Here is an 18,366-nt window from a genome sequence, read left to right on the forward strand (position 1 = left end):
TGGCCGCGCACCAGCGGCGGCTCCACGCGCTCAGGGCCGTCGTGCTCCGCGAGCTGCAGGCGAAAAAGGAGACGGCAGTGGCGGCTAAGGACGACGCGGGGGGCCAAGACCAAGACCAAGAGGGCGCTGGAGCAGCGGGAGACGGACGGCGCCGGCGCCGGCGCCGCCGTTAACGCCGCCGAGAGCTACAAGAGCAGGAGGACGGACTACTAGCTCAGCTCGATGATCCGTCGTCCAGTTGGTTCATCGACGATTCATCATTAGTTGGTTCTTTGTTTTGTTTTATGTATTGGCATATTTGCATTGATTCTTTGATTCATTGCTGTTAGTATTGATTAATGTCATAATAATACGCTTCCCTGTCAACGATTTGTTGGTTTTGAATGAAGGGATAAAGAAGAGGAGAAATAATCCTCACTTTTTTTTCTTGATATATGCTAGAACGCTCCAGGAAACAAAAAAAAAAGAGCTCGACATGATAGGTCTTTCTCTAGGAATAGAGAACAGGCCCAGATGAAACTCGATCGGCTTCAAGGACGCCGCGCCCCTTCGCCGGCCTTTCCAGCTTTCAAAAAAAAATGGACACCGTCAGATCGAATCCACATAGAAAGATATTGGTCCGGTCCTTTCTTGGACATATTTTTGCCGCGTCTTCCTAATATGAAAAGGAAAACAATAATAACACATCTTCCTCTTCGGTCAAAAAAAGAAAAAGGCATCACTGAAGCCCCTCGGATGGAACCAGGAAAATTGCAAAATGCTAAATACCACTCAAAGTTTCTCCAGCATAATTTTATTTCAGAAAATGGTAGCTTCATCAAAATGTGCTAGACCAACGTGTAAATAAAATTTTCTTTGTCAACATCTAACGCGGCACTCAAAATAGCTCTTTTTCCGAACTGAAAAACCAGACCGCTGCCTATTTCCGTGGCCGCAGGTTGTACTTCCGGGAGAACGACGTTGTGATAGAGTTCTCGCCGATCTCCTCCGCCGCGACGACTTGGTTGCGCCTTCGGGTTGGAGGCGACCGCTCTGCCGGCGGCAGGACGTATGTTGGGTCCATCTTGCTGTCCACCTCGTCTGCCAGCTCGTCGAAGACCCACGAGTAGTCCCTCATGCTCTCCTCCTCCGACTCTGAGCCGTACGACAGCGCCCTCCTGCCGGCGTTCTCCTCCAGCGCCCGGACCTTCTCCACCAGCGTCTGGAGCAGCCCGTGGTTCAGCACTTCGTAGTCCCTGAATGATAAGTAAAAAGAAGTTATAATTGCAGCGAAGGCCAATCACTAAGCTTGTAGATGTACGCCGTGTAATATTGTAGCAGAGGCCTTTGTTTACAACGTACCTGTAGGTGAATACAGAGTGCAGGATCTGAACAGTGGCAGCGCCGAGGAACACCATTCGGACCAAGAACACCTTGGACATGACCCAGAACTGCTTGTCGAAGTCGTCGGCGCCGATTTTGATCAACCCAATCTCCAATAGAAGCGTAATGCACAGACCTGCGGGGGCAAAATGTTAGCCAAATGGGCATTCAAATTTAATTTAATTGATGATAAGTTTTCAATTTCTGTAGTGAAATCATATCATACCAAAGTAGAGCTGGCCCCGGATGCCGAACGTTTGCTTTGCGCTGGTGAGCATGTAGACGAGGAACACAATGCAGCAATAGATATTCCAGCAATGGAACGTTCGCTCGCTCCAGCAAACCGATCGGCTCAATAGGTCTATCTACGCTCTTTTCTCTATCTACTCTAGCTTTGACAACCGACAGAAAATCCTCAACTCTCGTCGCGGGTCACCGTGCCGTTCGCTCGCCCCAAGCCGCCTCCCGGTGGCGCCCCAATCCCGCGTCAAGCCGCGCCACATCTGCTGTCGTGACGTGCTCCATCCCCCGCCACGCCCACTCCGCGTCGTCGCGCCGTGCCCAATCCCCGCCCTTGAGCGCCGTGTCGCGTCCCTCGTCACGTCGAGGTGCTGCCGACGCCGCCGTTCCCCACCAAGAGGTTGTGGCCGCTGTTGACGCCGGCGCCACCATGACGCTCGACCTTATCTCGCGACATCACGAGACCGGGGTGGCCAGACCTGGAGCGGGCTTCTCCAGCTACACCTCGCGCTCCCTTCCAAGCGTATGTTTCAAGTGTTTCGGGTATTTCATATGCATGTTGCAAGTGTTTAATGTGGATGTTGCAAAAGTAGATTGGGATATTGCATATGTTGTAATGACTATACACGTATGTTGCAATCGTCTGTTCAAAATGTTTCAAATGTTTCAATGGATGTTGTATATGTTTTATATGGTTGTTGCATATGTTTCACACTTATGTTGAAAGTGTTTTATCTAGGTGTTACATATGTTTCACATTTATATTGTAAGTGTTCCATCTAGATATTTCATATGTTTTCAAGACGTGTTTTCTCGTGTTTTAGATGTATGCTGCAAGTGTTCAACTGTTTCGGACGTATATGCTAATGTTTTCTCTAGATATTACAAAAATAGATCTGATATCGCATATGTTGTAGTGGAGCCCATTGCAGCAGCCACCTGCTATAACTGCTAGGCCCGCCTGCATACGGGTGAGTGTGGAGAGGGTGCGAGCGACAGGCATGGGACACGAAGCGCGCACGCCACAGTGTGGGCGGGACATGAAGCGGCATGGGCCACGGTATGAACACGGGACATGGACTGGGCGCGGGACACATAACGGCGCGGGACCCATGTGAAATAGACTTGCGTCGCGGGCGTCCGGATGCCAGTCGAATGTCCAGGCGCTGGCCTTTCTCTTCCAACAAGCTCGACACCGTCAAATCAGAGTCCCCACATAGAAAGATATTGGTCTGGGCCTTTCTTGGACATATTTATTCCTTTCTAGACTACAATAATAACACATCTTCCTCTTCGGTCAAACAAAACGAAAGGCATCACACAAGCACTTCGGATGGAAGCTGGAAAATTGCAAAATGCTAAATAGCACATTGTCCATTCACTGAAAAAGTTCGGCCCATAACACAAGCGAACCAAGCCATAATTTTATTTCAGAAAATGAAAGCTTCATCAAAATGTGCTAGACCCCAACGTGTAAATAAAATTTTCGTCAACGTCTGACGCGGCACTGAAAATAGCTCTTTTTCCGAACTGAAAAACCAGACCGCTGCCTATTTTCGTGGCCGCAGATTGTACTTCCGGGAGAACGACGTTGTGATTGAGTTCTCGCCGATCTCCTCCGCCACGACGACTCCGTTGCGCCTTCGGGTTGGAGGCGACCGCTCCGGCGGCAGGACGTATGTTGGGTCCATCTTGCTGTCCACCTCGTCTGCCAGCTCGTCGTCGAAGACCCACGAGTAGTCCCTCAGGCTCTCCTCCTCCTCCGATTCCGGTGAGCTGTACGACGGCGCCCTCCCGCAGGCGTTTTCCTCCAGCGCCCGGACCTTCTCCACCAGCGTCTGGAGCAGCCCGTGGTTCAGCACTTCGTAGTCCCTGAATGGTAAAAAAAAAGTTATAATTGCAGCAAAGGCCACTCACTGAGCGTTGTGTAATATTGTAGCAGAGGCCTTTGTTTACCACGTACCTGTAGGTGAATACGGAGTGCAGGATCTGAAGAGTGGCAGCGCCGAGGAACACCATTCGGACCAAGAACACCTTGGACATGACCCAGAATTGCTTGTCGAAGTCGTCGGCGCCGATTTTGATCAACCCAATCTCCAGTAGAAGTGTAATGCACAGACCTGCGGGGGCAAAATGTTAGCCAAATGGGCATTCAAATTTAATTTAATTGATGATAAGTTTTCAAGTTCTGTAGTGAAATCATATCATACCAAAGTAGAGCTGGCCCCGGATGCCGAACGTTTGCTTTGCGCTGGTGAGCATGTAGACGAGGAACACAATGCAGCAGTAGAAGAAGAAGGCCTTGATGAAGCGAGACTCGGCTAGAATGGCATTGTGCAGGATGTACAGCTTGTCCAGAGCAGCAAAAATGTTAGCCTGCTTTGCTCTGAACTCTTCCTGTGTATATGAAAAAAAGTTCAGTAAATATAAGCGAACATGTAAAGTTAGTCATAATTTCAAAATGAGATATAAGAACGAACCTGTGCTTCCAGTATGGAGTGAGAATTTTGGATGAGATGCTCATGAGCTTGCCGGATTTGTTCTTGCCGGGACAGTAGCTCCTCCTGCTGACGCTGGCCAAACTGTGCGAGTTTCTGAATTGTTTCCCTGCCATTGATAACTTAATCAATATCTTTTTTTTTCTATTAGACGTGCAACAAACATTTATCAATATTCAAGAACAATACAAAAGGAACGGTACATATGAATATGAATATCATAATACCTGCTTTCTTCAAGAGCTTGTTCTTGAAAGCTGTGGAGCTTATTCAATCCATCCATGGCCTGGTTCTGTCCATTCAGTAGCTGCTTTTGGTTCTCCACCGACTTGCCAGCAACACTCCCAATGTCATCAGCAGTGCGCTGCAAATCCTGCATCTTTGAAGACATTGACTCACCAACATTTTCAATTTCCCTTTTCACATATCCAGTCTCTTCTTTTAGCTTATCCATCCCATTTCCTAGTCTTTCATATGATTCCTCAACGCGCACCATACCGGCCTCAATCTTCTCCTTCATCTCCGTTTGCCCTTTACTCAGTTCTGCCTGAGTGGTAGCGATCTCCTTAGACTGCTCAAAGACGGACTTCGAGTGAACCAGCACATCGTTGATCCGCTCCCCGACGTGCTTTGACGCCTCTGCCAGGTTGTCTGCTTGCATTTCGATCGATGCCAGTGTGTCCTTAACTTTACTGGACTCTTTGATGATCTGATCTGACCTCTCCTCGATCACCTCGAGCTTCTCCTCGGCGGACTTCGATGTCCTTGTGAGGTCATTGATGAGTCTCTCAGTGTTGTGCTTGAAAGCTTCCGCCCTGAACGAATAAATCAAACGAAGACAAGAAAAAGATAGCGTGAAGTTTAGTACAGGAAACATATCATCAGCAATTGAATGCCAGGAGAGAAAACTAAACACTAAACTTACTGCAATTGGTGGCACAGGGTGTTGGTCTCCAAGAAGAACTCTAGGAAGACCTTGCCTTCCGATTCACTCAGACGCTTGCGGCAGTGCACCATCTTGGAGCCCTCTGCGCAGGACGGGAAGGGCGGCCGCCCCGAGTCCTCCTGGAAGCAGCCGGTGAGGTGCCACGCCAGGCGCGACTGCCTCTCCTTGTCGGCCATGATCTCGCCGCAGCTGGCGAAGAGCTTCCGGTACGCCTCCTGCCAGCAGTTCCTCGGCCCGGCGAGCTTGTCCCGCGCGTTCTCCAGCAACTTGAGCCCTCTGGGGTCATTGTTGGCTTCGTCCATGGCGAAGTCGGCCACCGCGCCGTCGAGCTCCATCATCGGAGCGCGGTCGTCGCCGCCCGTGGCCGTAGACGAGGAGGAGGAGAAGATGTTCCATGAGAATCCACGGATCCTCACGGGGCAAACCAAGATGCAGATCAAAATCACCAGCACAGCCCACACGTTTCTTGACATGATTGTACGGGTAACTGATCTTGGCGCCGGCAATAAGTGATGTTTATATCTTGGCAGCTTAAAATCAGCGGGTCAGCAGTCCCTGTGCCAAGGAAGAATCAGAGAAGGGTATCATATCATAAAAAACCGTCAATTTCATACATATTCTTATGTTCATATTGCTCTGGATTAAAACACCCAATCGGGTCATCAAGAGAGTTCTCTTGATGTCGGTTATTTGTGACGTTCCTCAAAAAGCAAGTTATTTCAGAGGGAAAATATGATGAAACGAGTAACAACCTAAACAGAGTCGCTGCTGCAAAATTCAGACAAGAATGGACAAGAACTAGACGAAATTCTCCAATCAAGATTGAAGAACGAAAGGTAATTGCGGCGCAAGCAATGAGTTGTTGCTAACTTGGGAGGGCCTGCGGCGTGAATGGCTTCCTCTTAAGAGTCGCGGTCACAGCTGTGTTTCTTCGCCGGCAAGGCAGCAGAGGGAGATCAAGAGGTGGCTGTCACATCACATGTTCACATTCAGGGCGGGAGAGCCAATCAAATGTTTCCAAAAGAAAAAAAAAACAGAGTCGGTTTGGACCTTTTGAATTCGACGCCACAGGTGAAAGAGACCCACTCTCACTGACAGGCACAAATGAACAACGAAGCGATTAGCAGCAAGGTAATGGCAATATGGGATGGATGCCAAGCCGATGAGGCCTGGTAGATCTCCTGCCGTCTTGTTAATTAGGTGCCGTTCCCGGCAAGGGAGCTACAGTTAAGCAACCCGCTTAATTGCAGTTAAGTCGGCGCAAATGTGAGGCGGTGGCGCTGTGGCTACCGCCGCAAGCCTCGGCGAACGGCGATCGACGACAGCCTAGCGGCGGACAGGGAGGGACTAGACTGCCGCAATTCCTATTCGCAATTCCGCCGCCTAGGGGCCGGTCCATGTCAGCTTCCCAGGCACATTGGCATCGAGGATTTGTGCTAAGATTAATCCGACGAAGCACGCATAAACCTAAATGGCCTTGAAATGAATGGAGTTTTTTTTATATGAAAAATGACTGACTGTGAATGATCGAATCAAATGTTTCAAGAACTCCAGTTTCGTTTCCTACTGTAATTGTTTAAAAAGGACTCCACAGAGTGCAGTTTCAGAGCCAGGGGAGTTCTTAGGACTTGAACCAAAAAAAAAAAAAAAGTGGAAGAAGAAGCTCACAGATTTACCGCGGGTAAGTTCGTCGATCCGCGTCGTCGATGTTGATGTTGGGGCTGCAACTGCAACTGCGGTGCCAACTGCCAAGACGAAGAAATGAAGCAGCAGCGCAGAATGGGGATTCAGGGATTGTCCATGGTGTTCAGGTTCACACGCGAAGAGGCACGGCACCTTAGCAATGAGAACCTATCGAACAGCCAGAGACGAAGAGGCACCCGTTCCTGGGCTTGCTACGTGTGACGTGTCTACACTGGGCTGCAAAATTTGGTCACTCGTAAAGTCGTAATGCTCATGAGGTGGACATAAATAAATAAATAAATAATATATGCCAAATAGTTCAACGCTACTCATATGTGCAAGCTTGTCAATTTTACAACTCAATGCAAAAAGTCACCGTGGTAGTTGCTTGGTTCACATTCCGGCTCATTGTTGTTTTTTTTAAAGTTCTTACCCTTTCTCTTTGACAAAAGACACTCAAAAGAGTGCCTCAATTTTGATATATATCAAATAAAACAAATGATAGTATAAAAGATAAATAATACTTCCTCTGTTCCAAATTATAAGCCGCTTTAATTTTTTTGGTACATTTATTTTACTATGCATTTAGATTTAATAATATATCTAGATAAATAGCAAAATGGATGAACCAAAAAAATCAAAGTGACTTATAATTTCGAACGGAGGGAGTAAGACACGAAACTACTTCTAAAAAAGAATAAGAGTACATCAAAGACTAAACCGATAATCTTCTTCGGAGCTTCAAAATTGAAGGAGCCTCTACGTTGATGAGAGAGTTTAGAAATTATTATGAGACTAATCGAACAAGAGAACAATATATACTTTTGAATTTTATGACGAACTAAATATTAAATCAAGGAGTCCATATCAAATATAACACTACGCTTCCCATCTCAACAAAGCCAAACATCATAAACAGCATAAGCCTAGTTTTAGGACAATAAATATTGCTGTTAAATTAGTCTATAATATAATCTGTTAAATTATTACTGCACAATATATAGATAAAGCCTAATTTTAGGGATTCTATAAGTAAGATCCCAAACCTATGGTTCAGACTTTTACAAGTTCTTCTCAAGCTAAATTATTCCCAAACCACCGATGCATTTAATTTAAACTATATACAGTTCAATTTCTAAGTGTGCCTGCATGGGCGATGAGCGCGTGGGGGAAGGTGGTTTGTTGGATGCGTGTATGTGGTGTGCGTCGTTGTGCAATGGCGGAGCCATGAGTTTTCAAGAGTGTGTTGATTAGGGTATTGCTCTCGTAATGCCCCAGTAATCCTATTTTTAGGCCTGTTGGCCCGCTTGGATCTAAGGCGTTAGTGGCAAGGGAGCCTGGGCAGCAGACCAGGGTGACCGAATTCGCTGGACCTTGGCTCTGCCTCTGTGTGTACTCGTGTTGAGGTTGGCTACTTCTGGTTGCTCGAGAGTTGAGAGTCAGGAGAGTCAGTTTTGGACTTAGTCAAATGGGTTAGATGGCGGGGGAATTTATAGATTTGGCGGCCTGTTGTTGGCCTAGTGACATTGACTACCGTGTTAGTTGGTGTTGGGTAGAACTTCACTATTAACAAACACATCTGTTTTCTAAATTATTATTCTACCCACATTAAACTTTAAGCTATCTTAGCTTTGTTCGATTGAAACTTATCTAATTTTGACTTAATTTATTGAAAAAATCAAATAAATACACTATTGAAATATATGTCACGGTGTATCTAATAGATGTAGTTTGAAGCTATAGATGTTTACGTATTTTTTCTATAAAACTTGATTAAATCTTTTAAAAAAAGTCTACCTTAAGATAAAATTAAAATAACTTGTAATTTAAAACAGCGGGGATAGAACACAAGCATAACGATTCACTGTAAATTAAACTATAAGAGGATGTAAACGTCTCTCATTTTTTTTCGTTGGTGGCCCAATTTGGAAGAAAGCTCACGTCAGCCGTCGAGCATGCTGATATGGCAAACGGTTATTTCGGGTTCGAACCAGAAAGCAAAACAAAAGCGGAAAAGAATATTTTATTTTATATAAAAACAAAAAGGAATAAACTCTCCCCACTCTGTTGCCCTAACGAATCGAGCGCTCTCCCCGTTCCCCTGCCCCAGCTGACCGCCGCCTCGACGCCGCCACTCCGCCTGCCCCCTCCACCTCCAGCCGCCACTACCTTCGCCTCCGCGCAATTGGCCGCACTCCTTTCCCACCTCCCGCTACCGGGTGGCGTGGGCCGGCCGGCGGCGCGGACGCGTGGAGATCTGCCCGCACGCGGACTGCTTCCTTCGCTAGGCGGTAAGGAACCCTATTGCTTTGCGTCGACGGATTCCTCGACCGTGCACCCCCTCGCGGAATCCTCTCTTTCCGTCCCTCCCAAGCTATCACCCCCCAATTGGTTCTCTATTTCTTGCATCCAAAGTCGAGGTTTTTGCGCCCCCCACCGTGTCCGAGATTTGCCCCCTAGGGTTTACGCGCGTTCCCCTCGTTTGCTAACGGCAGGGTTGCATTACTGTTGGGGGGTTTTGCTGCTGCTGATACGAGTAATTCCCTTTGCTCCGAGCGCGCGCTTGAGTCGCGTACCCTAGGCTGAGTTTCGTCGTTCTATGCCGTCCTTGTTGTAAATCCACTGTGCTTTAGGTGCTTTAGTGTGAGCGTGTTATAGAATCTCGCACCTTTCTGTTGCTTATTATAGGCTGGGCATCTGTATTTTGCACTGCGAGAAGAATTTCTCGTTTTGGTTGACCCCAAAGTCTCCTTTTTTCCCCCTTTGTCTTGAGCACTCAGTCCTGTAGACTAGACTGGTGATTCACATGCACATGATGTAATCTTGTTAGTGCCATTCATGGATATATGCCTGAATTTCGTCCATGATTGGTCCCAGTCTGGCTTTCTATTGTCAGTTTTCCAGTGTTAAGTTTGGCGTAGATGATCAATTTGAAGTCTTTCGTGGTTTATAACAAGCTCTTCTCTGTGCCTTATCTGTCAGATGGAAAGTAAGCGCTGTCAGGTCTCATGATTTCTTTTGGTAGATTCGGAGCTGTGGTGCCTGACTGACTCATCATCTCAGGGACACTGCCAAGTACAACTCAGGTTGGTATTTATGCTACTCTTTCGTCTCTTTCTTCCTCTCTCAACAAGCAAATCGTGTGGTCTGTTCATTTCCTGGTTAGATTAGTAGCTTCTTGACTTGCTACATGGGACACCCTAAAACTTTTTGTAAGCCTTCACTCTGAAAATTAAACTACTGCTCTTTCTGGATAACATGTAATTGACTAGTGAATCCAGTGCACCTTTATAGTTTTGTTGTGACCAGGGTATTTGTTTGGTTCTGTAGTCTTTATTTGTGATTATCATTGACTGAATGGGTCGTCTAGTATCTTCCCTTAGGAAATGCGAAGAAAGCGTGGTTCAGTCTCTTAAGTTTTCCTGTGCATTGACCTAACTGTTGTTGTGGATAATGTAAATCTTGCACACAAAAAAACATTTCTAGTAAAATCTTACCGACTTAGCAATCCTATTTTATCTCGTTAAGAGGAATTAACTATGGTCAGTGGGTACACAGTTTTTTAGGCAATTTAACCTTATGGTTGTCATGTGCCTAAAAAGGTCACTGAGAGATGGTTGTCGTAGCGAGTAAACGGAAGGAATTCATGGGAGCTGATAGAATTATCTTTCTCATATGCAGGAAGGATTTTGTAAATGCCACTTTTTGGAGTTTCTGGCCTTTTGGTTTAGTCCTCAAGACTCTAGCTAGCAATTATTTAAAGAAACAAATGAAATGTTAATTGCCACCAAGTTGGCAAAATTCCCGGAAAACAGCAGTTGAGGGTGAAACTTCATTGCAATGCTAACAATACCAGTGCCCAGGTCATGACAATCAGAGCCAGTAGCAACTGAACCTTAAGTAGCCACCAAGTTTGGCAAAACTTCTGCAACTCAATAATTGAGGGAGAAAATTTTGATGCAACTTGTTGATGCCCAAGCCGAACGGCCCAAGATTTCTGCAGTTGCTGCTTGAAATACTCTCTGGATAGGATCGGCAAATTTGTAGATGTGAGAGTGTAGAAAGCATGCACTATAGTCCTCTTTTTACCTGTAAGATAAGGTTGTATAGCCTATTTGAGTTGTAATGAGACAACTTGTTGAAAAGGATGAAAGGAGGTAAGGCGATGGGGCCGGATGGTATCCCAATCGAGGTGTGGAGATGCCTCGGGGACATAGCTATAGTATGGCTAACCAAGCTGTTCAACCATATTTTTCAATCGAACAAGATGCCTGACGAGTGGAGGAGAAGTATATTGGTACCGATCTACAAGAATAAAGGGAATATTCAAAGTTGTACTAATTACCGGGGAATTAAGTTGATGAGCCATACTATGAAGCTATGGGAGAGAGTTATCGAGCATCGCTTGAGAGCAATAACGCGGGTCTCTATGAACCAATTTGGTCAACCATGGAAGCCATTTTCTTAATAAGACAAGTTATGGAGCGGTATAGGGAGAAGAAGGACCTACACATGGTTTTTATTGACTTGGAGAAGGCTTATGATAAAATACCAAGAAATGTTATGTGGTGGGCTTTGGACAGACATAAAGTCCCAACGAAGTACGTCGGGTTCATTAAGGACATGTACAATAATGTTGTGACTAGTGTTCGAACAAGTGATGGAGACACGGATGACTTTCCGATTAGGATAGGACTACATCAAGGGTCAACTTTGAGCCCTTATCTGTTTGCCTTTGTGATGGATGAAGTCACAAGGGACATACAAGGGGACATCCCTTGGTGTATGCTTTTTGCGGACGATGTAGTGCTAGTTGATGAAAGCCGGACAGGAGTGAATAAAAAACTGGAGTTATGGCGGGAGACTTTGGAGTCCAAAGGTTTTAGACTCAGTAGAACTAAAACTGAGTATATGAGATGTGACTTCGGCACTACTACTCGGGAGGAGGAAGATATTAGTTTGGAAGGTCAAGTAGTGCCTAGGAAGGATACCTTTCGATATTTAGGATTAATGCTACAGAGAGACGGGGATATTGATGAAGATGTTAGCCATAGAATCAAAGCAGGGTGGATGAAGTGGCAAGCATCTGGTGTCCTATGTGACAAAAGGGTACCACAGAAGCTAAAAGGCAAGTTTTATAGGACGGCGATTAAACCTGCTATGTTGTATGGTGCAGAATGTTGGCCTACGAAAAGACGACATGTTCAATAGATAAGTGTCACGGAAATGCGTATGTTGCGTTGGATTTGCGGTCATACAAGAAGGGATCGAGTTCGGAACGATGATATACGTGATAGATTAGGGGTAGCACCAATTGAAGAAAAGTTTGTCCAACACCGGTTGAGATGGTTTGGACATGTCCAACGGAGACCTCCAAAGGCACCGGTGCGTAGTGGAATCCTAAGCCAGGATAGTAACGCGAAGAGAGGCAGAGGAAGACCGAAGTTGACTTGGGTAGAGGCAATAAAAGAAGACTTGAAAGGATGGAATATACCCAAAGACTTAGCCTTAGATAGGAGTGCCTGAAAAACAGCTATTCACGTGCCTGAACCTTGATTGCTTTTTCTGAGTTTCAACTCTAGCCTACCCCAACTTGTTTGGGACTTAAAGGCTTTGTTGTTGTTGTTGTGTCTTGATTGGGAAATAATTGTAATGAGAAAAGCTGCGCAAAAAGAAATTTCTTTGACATGTCTTTATCGGGCTATATACTCTGGTGAATGAAATTGAATTGTTTGTGATGATAATCTTTGGTTTGCCGTTAAGCGATATTCGCGTGTCAGGTAGTTCCTGTTCTGTCAAAAATGCTGTGATGCCCATTCAGCTGTCCCCTACATTGATGACATTAAAGAAGATGCAATCAGTAGTCCTAATTAAAGAGAGAAAGAAAATACAATCAATTAAGCAACAGAACTAATAAATGAAAATGCATTGCCGAAACAAATGTCTGTGTGCACATGTGTCATTTGTGCCATTTTGTGCTTGGCACTATTACATTGTGTATGGCTGTTGTTGAGTCTGAACAAATGTTCCCGTGGATTTTGCACATCCCTTTGTGCTTCCTCCAACCTGTGCTACCGCAGTTGCTCCATTGCATGGTAGATGGTCTCCTGATTGTGCTGGCCACGGTGCTGACTTAGATACTGCACTATCTTTTCGTTCCTGAATCCTGCATATTCTAGTCTTGCTTAGCAGTATTTAATCTTGCCCAGCAGTTTCTTAATTGGTAAAGTTCTTCTATTTCTGGTTGATGACTTTAAGGGCTAGAGTCATTGGATTTTTAGACACCGACTGGTTTATTTTGGCATGAAGAATTTTGGACACCACTGCCAAATTTTTGGACAACAAACAGCTGCCATGTTGTAGGGAGCATACCTGTGGAGTTGGCTAGCCGCATCCTGCCAATGGGATGTTCATAGTTGATAATTTTTAAATTAGCTTAAAGTGTTTTCTACTTACAAACTCCATTACAGTTTTAAACTTTTGATTTGAAGATCTAGAATCTAGGGACTTCAGAGGATAATTTTATTGTTGTAGAAGTATGTTCTTTGATTAAATGTAACTATATACATATTAGCACTTGGCTATTTCAGAGATTCAGAAGAACTTTTGCAAGGAGAAGGGAGGTCTTGTACTTGGAACTACTTCATAGCCATATTTTTAGAGGTTAGCAAAAGGAGGTTGGAATGACTAGTGAAACCAGGAAACAGCGTTCCAAGTGGGACACGAAAGAAGGATCTCATGAAGTAGTTGAGATCAGTGAAGATGAGTCTCCTGATAAGACAGTTGTTCACCGTAAAGGTGGCGATATACACACAAAACCTGACACGTCCATGCACCAGGGAGGTGCTGGACATGAGAAGGAACAGGCTGATGGGTTCAATAAAGATATGAAGGAAATACAACCTAAGGCATCCTCTGAAAGATCACAGCCTCTTAGAATGGCTGATGAGCATGATAATAATGAGTGGAGCAAGGCAGCTGGTAACCAAGGCACGAACAGATTTGCAGATGACAGAAGACGTGGTGATGGATGGGGTACAGCTCCTAGTCGTGGTTATTCTTCTACTAGGGCACCTTCTGATCCAGATGCATGGAGGCAGCGCAGCCGAAGTCCATCTCCAAGGGGGTTTGGAACAGATCACGCAGGTATGTTTGAACAACTGATTTTATTGACTGCACAAATATTGTCACTTTGGTTATGTGGTCCCTGTAGTGTGTAAACAACTCAGATACAAATTTTTTGTGTCAAATTTTGATCATGGAAGTGGAAGTATCCAATACGGACTTTACGAGTACTCTGTAAAATAAATTAAACTTGAGGTCCATAAGTTTCGCCACCTGTATTAACACACAAGCAACATAATGTATTCCTGACACTACGAAGTGTAGGAGCAAGGAAGTGAAAAATGTAGTTCTTGATAATTTATGTTGTACTTGTAAAGAATCTCTACCTCTCCTGTTCTAATCAACCTTGATCTGAAAGATGGTATATTAACTTAAGAGTCAGTCACAACTTCTAGAATTCCATTGTTTGAAATGTCATCGAAAGACTTGGTATACTAGGAGTACCTTTTCTCTACAATGTGTGTTTCTTTCAACAGGAACAGGAGTCGTTCCAGAAGCAGAAGCAGAAGCAGAAACAAAAGTAGGAGCAGAAGTAGGAGTATAGGGCGAGGCAGAGGCAGGAGCAGAAGTCCATATTTTGCTGACCGTGGATCTGAGTGGAGGGTTGAGAGAGGCAGAACATCTGGAGGACCTGTTCGGCCCTGTAGGGATTTGTGTCTGGTAGGTGCAGAAGAGGCTCAAATTGCAGGTTCCTTCATGAAGATGGTGGGCACAGGCCATTTGAAGATCATTATCCTGCCGACCCAAGGGAAAGGTATGGGTATCAGAGCAGGAGTTTATGGATACAAGAGAACCAAATGACTATCTGCGGAGTAGGCAATCTCGAGATCGTTATGATGATGGGCCTTGGGAAAGATCTGAACCTCGAAGGGATTATCGGTATCCTGCACCATGCATTAATTTTGCCAAAGGGAAATGCATCAGAGGTGCTAGTTGCCTATTTGCGCATGGTGATTCTGCTTCTCATGGTAGATGGAGAGATGAGGCTAGGGAAAGTGCCCATGATAGAGTTGGCCCTGATTCATCCTATGGGAATAGGACTGAGCACCGTAGGGTAAATAAAAACCCTTGTAAGTTTTTGCTGAAGGTCGTTGTCGCCCGTGGTGAAAATTGTCCATATCTCCATGAGGAAGCTCCCCAGAGTCAGATAGGAGTGAGTGCACCTGATGAGGCTTTGAATTACAGTGATGGGCATGCAGCAAGAGGAAACTATTCAAACCGGGGTGAACAAAATAATGCTGTGCGTGCAACCTCTCAGATTTTATCCAGGGATGACAGGGAAAATCCTATTTCTAGTATTGGCAGAAATGATTCTCGCAATGATTATGAAAACCGGCATTCAAAAGATGCTGGAAAGAGCCAGTACCAAATTATTCCTCAGGAAGATTTGGTTCACAAGGGCAAAAGAAACATGAAGTTGCTATTCCACAACAGCCACAGTTATTGACTCCTGTCCAGACTACTGCTCATAGCATGAATAATGAGAAGGTATCTGAAATGGACAGTCAGAATGCTCCTTCAGGCATTGGAGATTTGAGCATTCAATCAGGGGGGGTGCATAGTGCTAATATTATAGCAGAGCAAAGCCAGGGTCCAATATTTCAGAGACATGATGCAATTCCTCATATTCCTGTGCATCCAACTCTTCCGGTCACCACACAATTGCAGAATGTTACATCCTCATTCCCTTCAAATAGCCACGTGCAACAAAATAACTTTCCTGTACATCAAAACAGGCAAGAGCAGTTTGTAGTTCCACATGCAGTTGCAAATAACTCAACTCCCAGCATGCAGGGCCAGCCAGTGGCTTCTCATATGGGGCATGGCCAACATGGCGGCTATAATGGGCATAATTTCAATGTTGCCAGTCAAGTTCCACCAAATATTCCAACAGCTGTGCATGCTGGGCAGACTCAGGCGACAATTGACATGCCAAGGTTGGGTCAAGACAGTGGTCCTCAAAGCATACACAACATGGAGATCGAGCCAATGTCTCCACATGTGCAAAGTCAATCCTTGCAGGGGTTACCCGTTGTGCCAACTTCCAGTTCAGCTGATATGACTGGAGTTCCTGTTTCTCACAATGCTGTGAAAAGCGAAGAAGTTAGCCGAGTTACTGCATCCTTGGCACAATACTTTGGAAATACCACTTTTGGCGCTGGCACAGTTGGATTACAATCATCGCAGCCTAATATGAATGCAAGCCTGATGGCCACTTCATCTGCTGTACCACCAGCTGTCCAACCCAATCAGTGGCACTGGGCGCAGCAACAAACAGGCCTAGTCCAACCTGGTCTCCCCGTTCCACCTCAACAGCAGCAGCAGCAGCAGGCTCTCCAGAGCTTCCAGACACCAATCGCCGTAGGTAGCAGTAATGGCAACTCTATGCTGTTACCTAATGCAGGTGCACTGGTTGGTCCCGCTGCGGCTGCTTCGGTGGTGAAGGAAACCGTGCCTCCAGAAAGCAAGAATGGAGAGAAGAAAAATAGCGACGCAGAGGCTAATGAAGACGGTGATAATAATAAGAAGAGCAAGGACTCTAAGCAACTGAAGATGTTCAAGGTTGCACTTGCGGACTTTGTAAAGGAAGCGCTGAAGCCAACGTGGAAAGATGGCCAGATGAGCAGGGAGGTCCATAAAACCATTGTGAAGAAGGTTGTCGACAAAGTTACAAGCACTGTGGAAAATACCCCTCCAACCAAAGAGAAGATTGACATCTACATGACCTACTCCAAGGAGAAACTAAATAAGCTTGTGCAGGTGAAGTCAGCCCCCTCCATCATCACTCTTGTGCTCTTCTGATGATATCTTTCTCCATTGTGCGCTCTAACCTCATTCTGGCTGTGTCGCATTGCGTGCAGGCGTATGTTGGCAAGTATGCCAAGGCATAACGTTTCGCCAATAACATTCTGACGCCCATTTTGCGCGAGGTCTGGAAGGATTTGAAGCACCGCGTGCATCTGTGCTCAGAGGTTTAGGATTTGTGAAGTAGGAGCGGGGTTGGCGCGCCGGGGCGAAAGTCGTCAGTCTTTCTCTGCAGTTTCAGAGTTTAGCGTGTTGTTTGGTAGACAGGTTGTGGGCAATGGTGCCGTTCCTACATCTGACTGTAACTTTTGTAGAATTGTTTTATTCGGGGATTGAACATTGTGTAGCGGAATCATGCATTGTGTGGACCATTTTTTTTATGAATATAGGACTATAGGAGGCATGGTTACATGCATGCTGTGATGTGTTTGGTGCTCATCGATTCGCCATGTCCCAGGGCTGTGGCTTTCTGCTGTACGCTGATCGTGGCTGGTAATAACTTCTACTTCTATTGTTGTATATATATAAGGCGTTCCAAACAGCAGCATGTTCGCGTAATGCAGAGGGTAGAGTGGACACACATGGCAGGTTTTAATCCACTCCTTCACGGTCTAGGCTGGTACCATTTCGCTCTCCGTTTAGGCTGATACCATCTCTCTCTGGCTACTACAGTCGCTCAGTGTGACGCTGGGCCTCGTCCCCGTACACAAGCCATCGCCACCGCTGCTGTCTTATGCCGTCAACATGTCGGACCTGCTGCTGATGAGGGGCTACAGGGACAACTCCGTCGCCCCGCTTTACGTCGGCTTCTCCGCGTCCATGGGGGACAAGCGTGACGGCGGCGCCACCCATCAGGTTCTCGGCTGGAGCTTCAGCCTCGGCGGACCGGCTCAGCCGCTCAACTACTCGCTGTTGCCGCTGAAGCGAGTGCAGCAGAGTGAGCAAGAAGAGTCTCGTCAGGTGGCTGTTAAGTTGCCTGTGTCAGGAGTCATCCGGGCTATGGGCTGGCGTCAGGACATGGGCCGAGTGGCCTACCGGGCCATGTCAATTGAGAAACAACACTACAAATGGGAAGCTGCACGTGTGCCGGGGGATCGAACAATTATCTCAGAAGAAACCATCTCCTACCTACTGTTCCTCTTCCTCCTTGAGTCTCTCTTCTTCTGTACCCGGTTCCCTACTTCCAGTACCTTCTAGTCTCTTCCTGATCTATTACCTACTGCTTCTCTGATTCTATTTCCTACCTAGATTGCTCTGCTAATCTGAAACCTCTCTTCCCCTGAGGTTGTGTACTCCAATTTGTACCTGAATCGAGTGATTCTGTGAACCAGTTGAGGAGTGTTCCTAACAGCCTGCAACTTTATCCGTGCTTACCATGCTGGCAGGCATAACGGCGTGCCTTGTGCTCCGATGGTGGTCTTAGAGTAGCGCACAGGAGGACTGGGAGGCCGAGCTAGGGCCCCCTCGGTTTTCGCACAGAGACCTTTGTAAAGCTACCAACGGGTTCAGTAGCAGGCCGCTGCTGGGACAAGGTGGCCAGCAACGTGCTGCTTGACACGGAGATGAACGGGCGGCTGGGCGACTTCGGCCTCGATCACGAGGCTACATGACCATGCATGGTGCCGACGCGCACACCACGCACGTCGCCGGCACGAGGGGGTACCTCGCCCCGGAGCTACTGAGGTTCGGCAAGGCCACCAAGCCACC

At 46.2% G+C, this 18,366-nt stretch overlaps 2 protein-coding genes and 1 pseudogene across 3 annotated transcripts; 1 reads left to right on the plus strand and 2 right to left on the minus strand.

The window, feature by feature from the left end:
- Positions 1-807: 807 nt before the first annotated feature.
- On the minus strand, positions 808-1,640 carry LOC136499452 (protein GAMETE EXPRESSED 1-like). Its single transcript, XM_066495103.1, has 3 exons — positions 1,589-1,640; positions 1,342-1,498; positions 808-1,235 (listed from the first exon to the last, which is right to left on the minus strand). The coding sequence occupies exons 1-3, from the start codon at positions 1,638-1,640 to the stop codon at positions 920-922; spliced, it is 525 nt and encodes a 174-aa protein (XP_066351200.1). The 3' UTR covers positions 808-919.
- A 1,487-nt stretch (positions 1,641-3,127) lies between these two features.
- Positions 3,128-6,846, minus strand: LOC136502158 (protein GAMETE EXPRESSED 1-like). Of its 2 annotated transcripts, none has more exons than XM_066497631.1 (7): positions 6,723-6,846; positions 5,026-5,601; positions 4,328-4,915; positions 4,083-4,209; positions 3,813-3,999; positions 3,566-3,722; positions 3,128-3,474 (listed from the first exon to the last, which is right to left on the minus strand). In XM_066497631.1, exons 2-7 carry the CDS (start codon positions 5,517-5,519, stop codon positions 3,153-3,155), a joined length of 1,875 nt encoding a protein of 624 aa, XP_066353728.1. In that variant the 5' UTR covers positions 5,520-5,601; positions 6,723-6,846; the 3' UTR covers positions 3,128-3,152. The 2 variants fall into 2 exon arrangements, with proteins under 2 accessions (XP_066353728.1, XP_066353727.1); XM_066497630.1 differs by lacking the exon at positions 6,723-6,846 and adding an exon at positions 5,799-5,889.
- Positions 6,847-8,883: 2,037 nt separating this feature from the next.
- Positions 8,884-17,095, plus strand: LOC136498890 (zinc finger CCCH domain-containing protein 55-like; annotated as a pseudogene).
- Positions 17,096-18,366: the final 1,271 nt, after the last annotated feature.

This window comes from Miscanthus floridulus, chromosome 13, assembly GCF_019320115.1.
Source record: "Miscanthus floridulus cultivar M001 chromosome 13, ASM1932011v1, whole genome shotgun sequence".
Classification (NCBI taxonomy): domain Eukaryota; kingdom Viridiplantae; phylum Streptophyta; class Magnoliopsida; order Poales; family Poaceae; genus Miscanthus; species Miscanthus floridulus.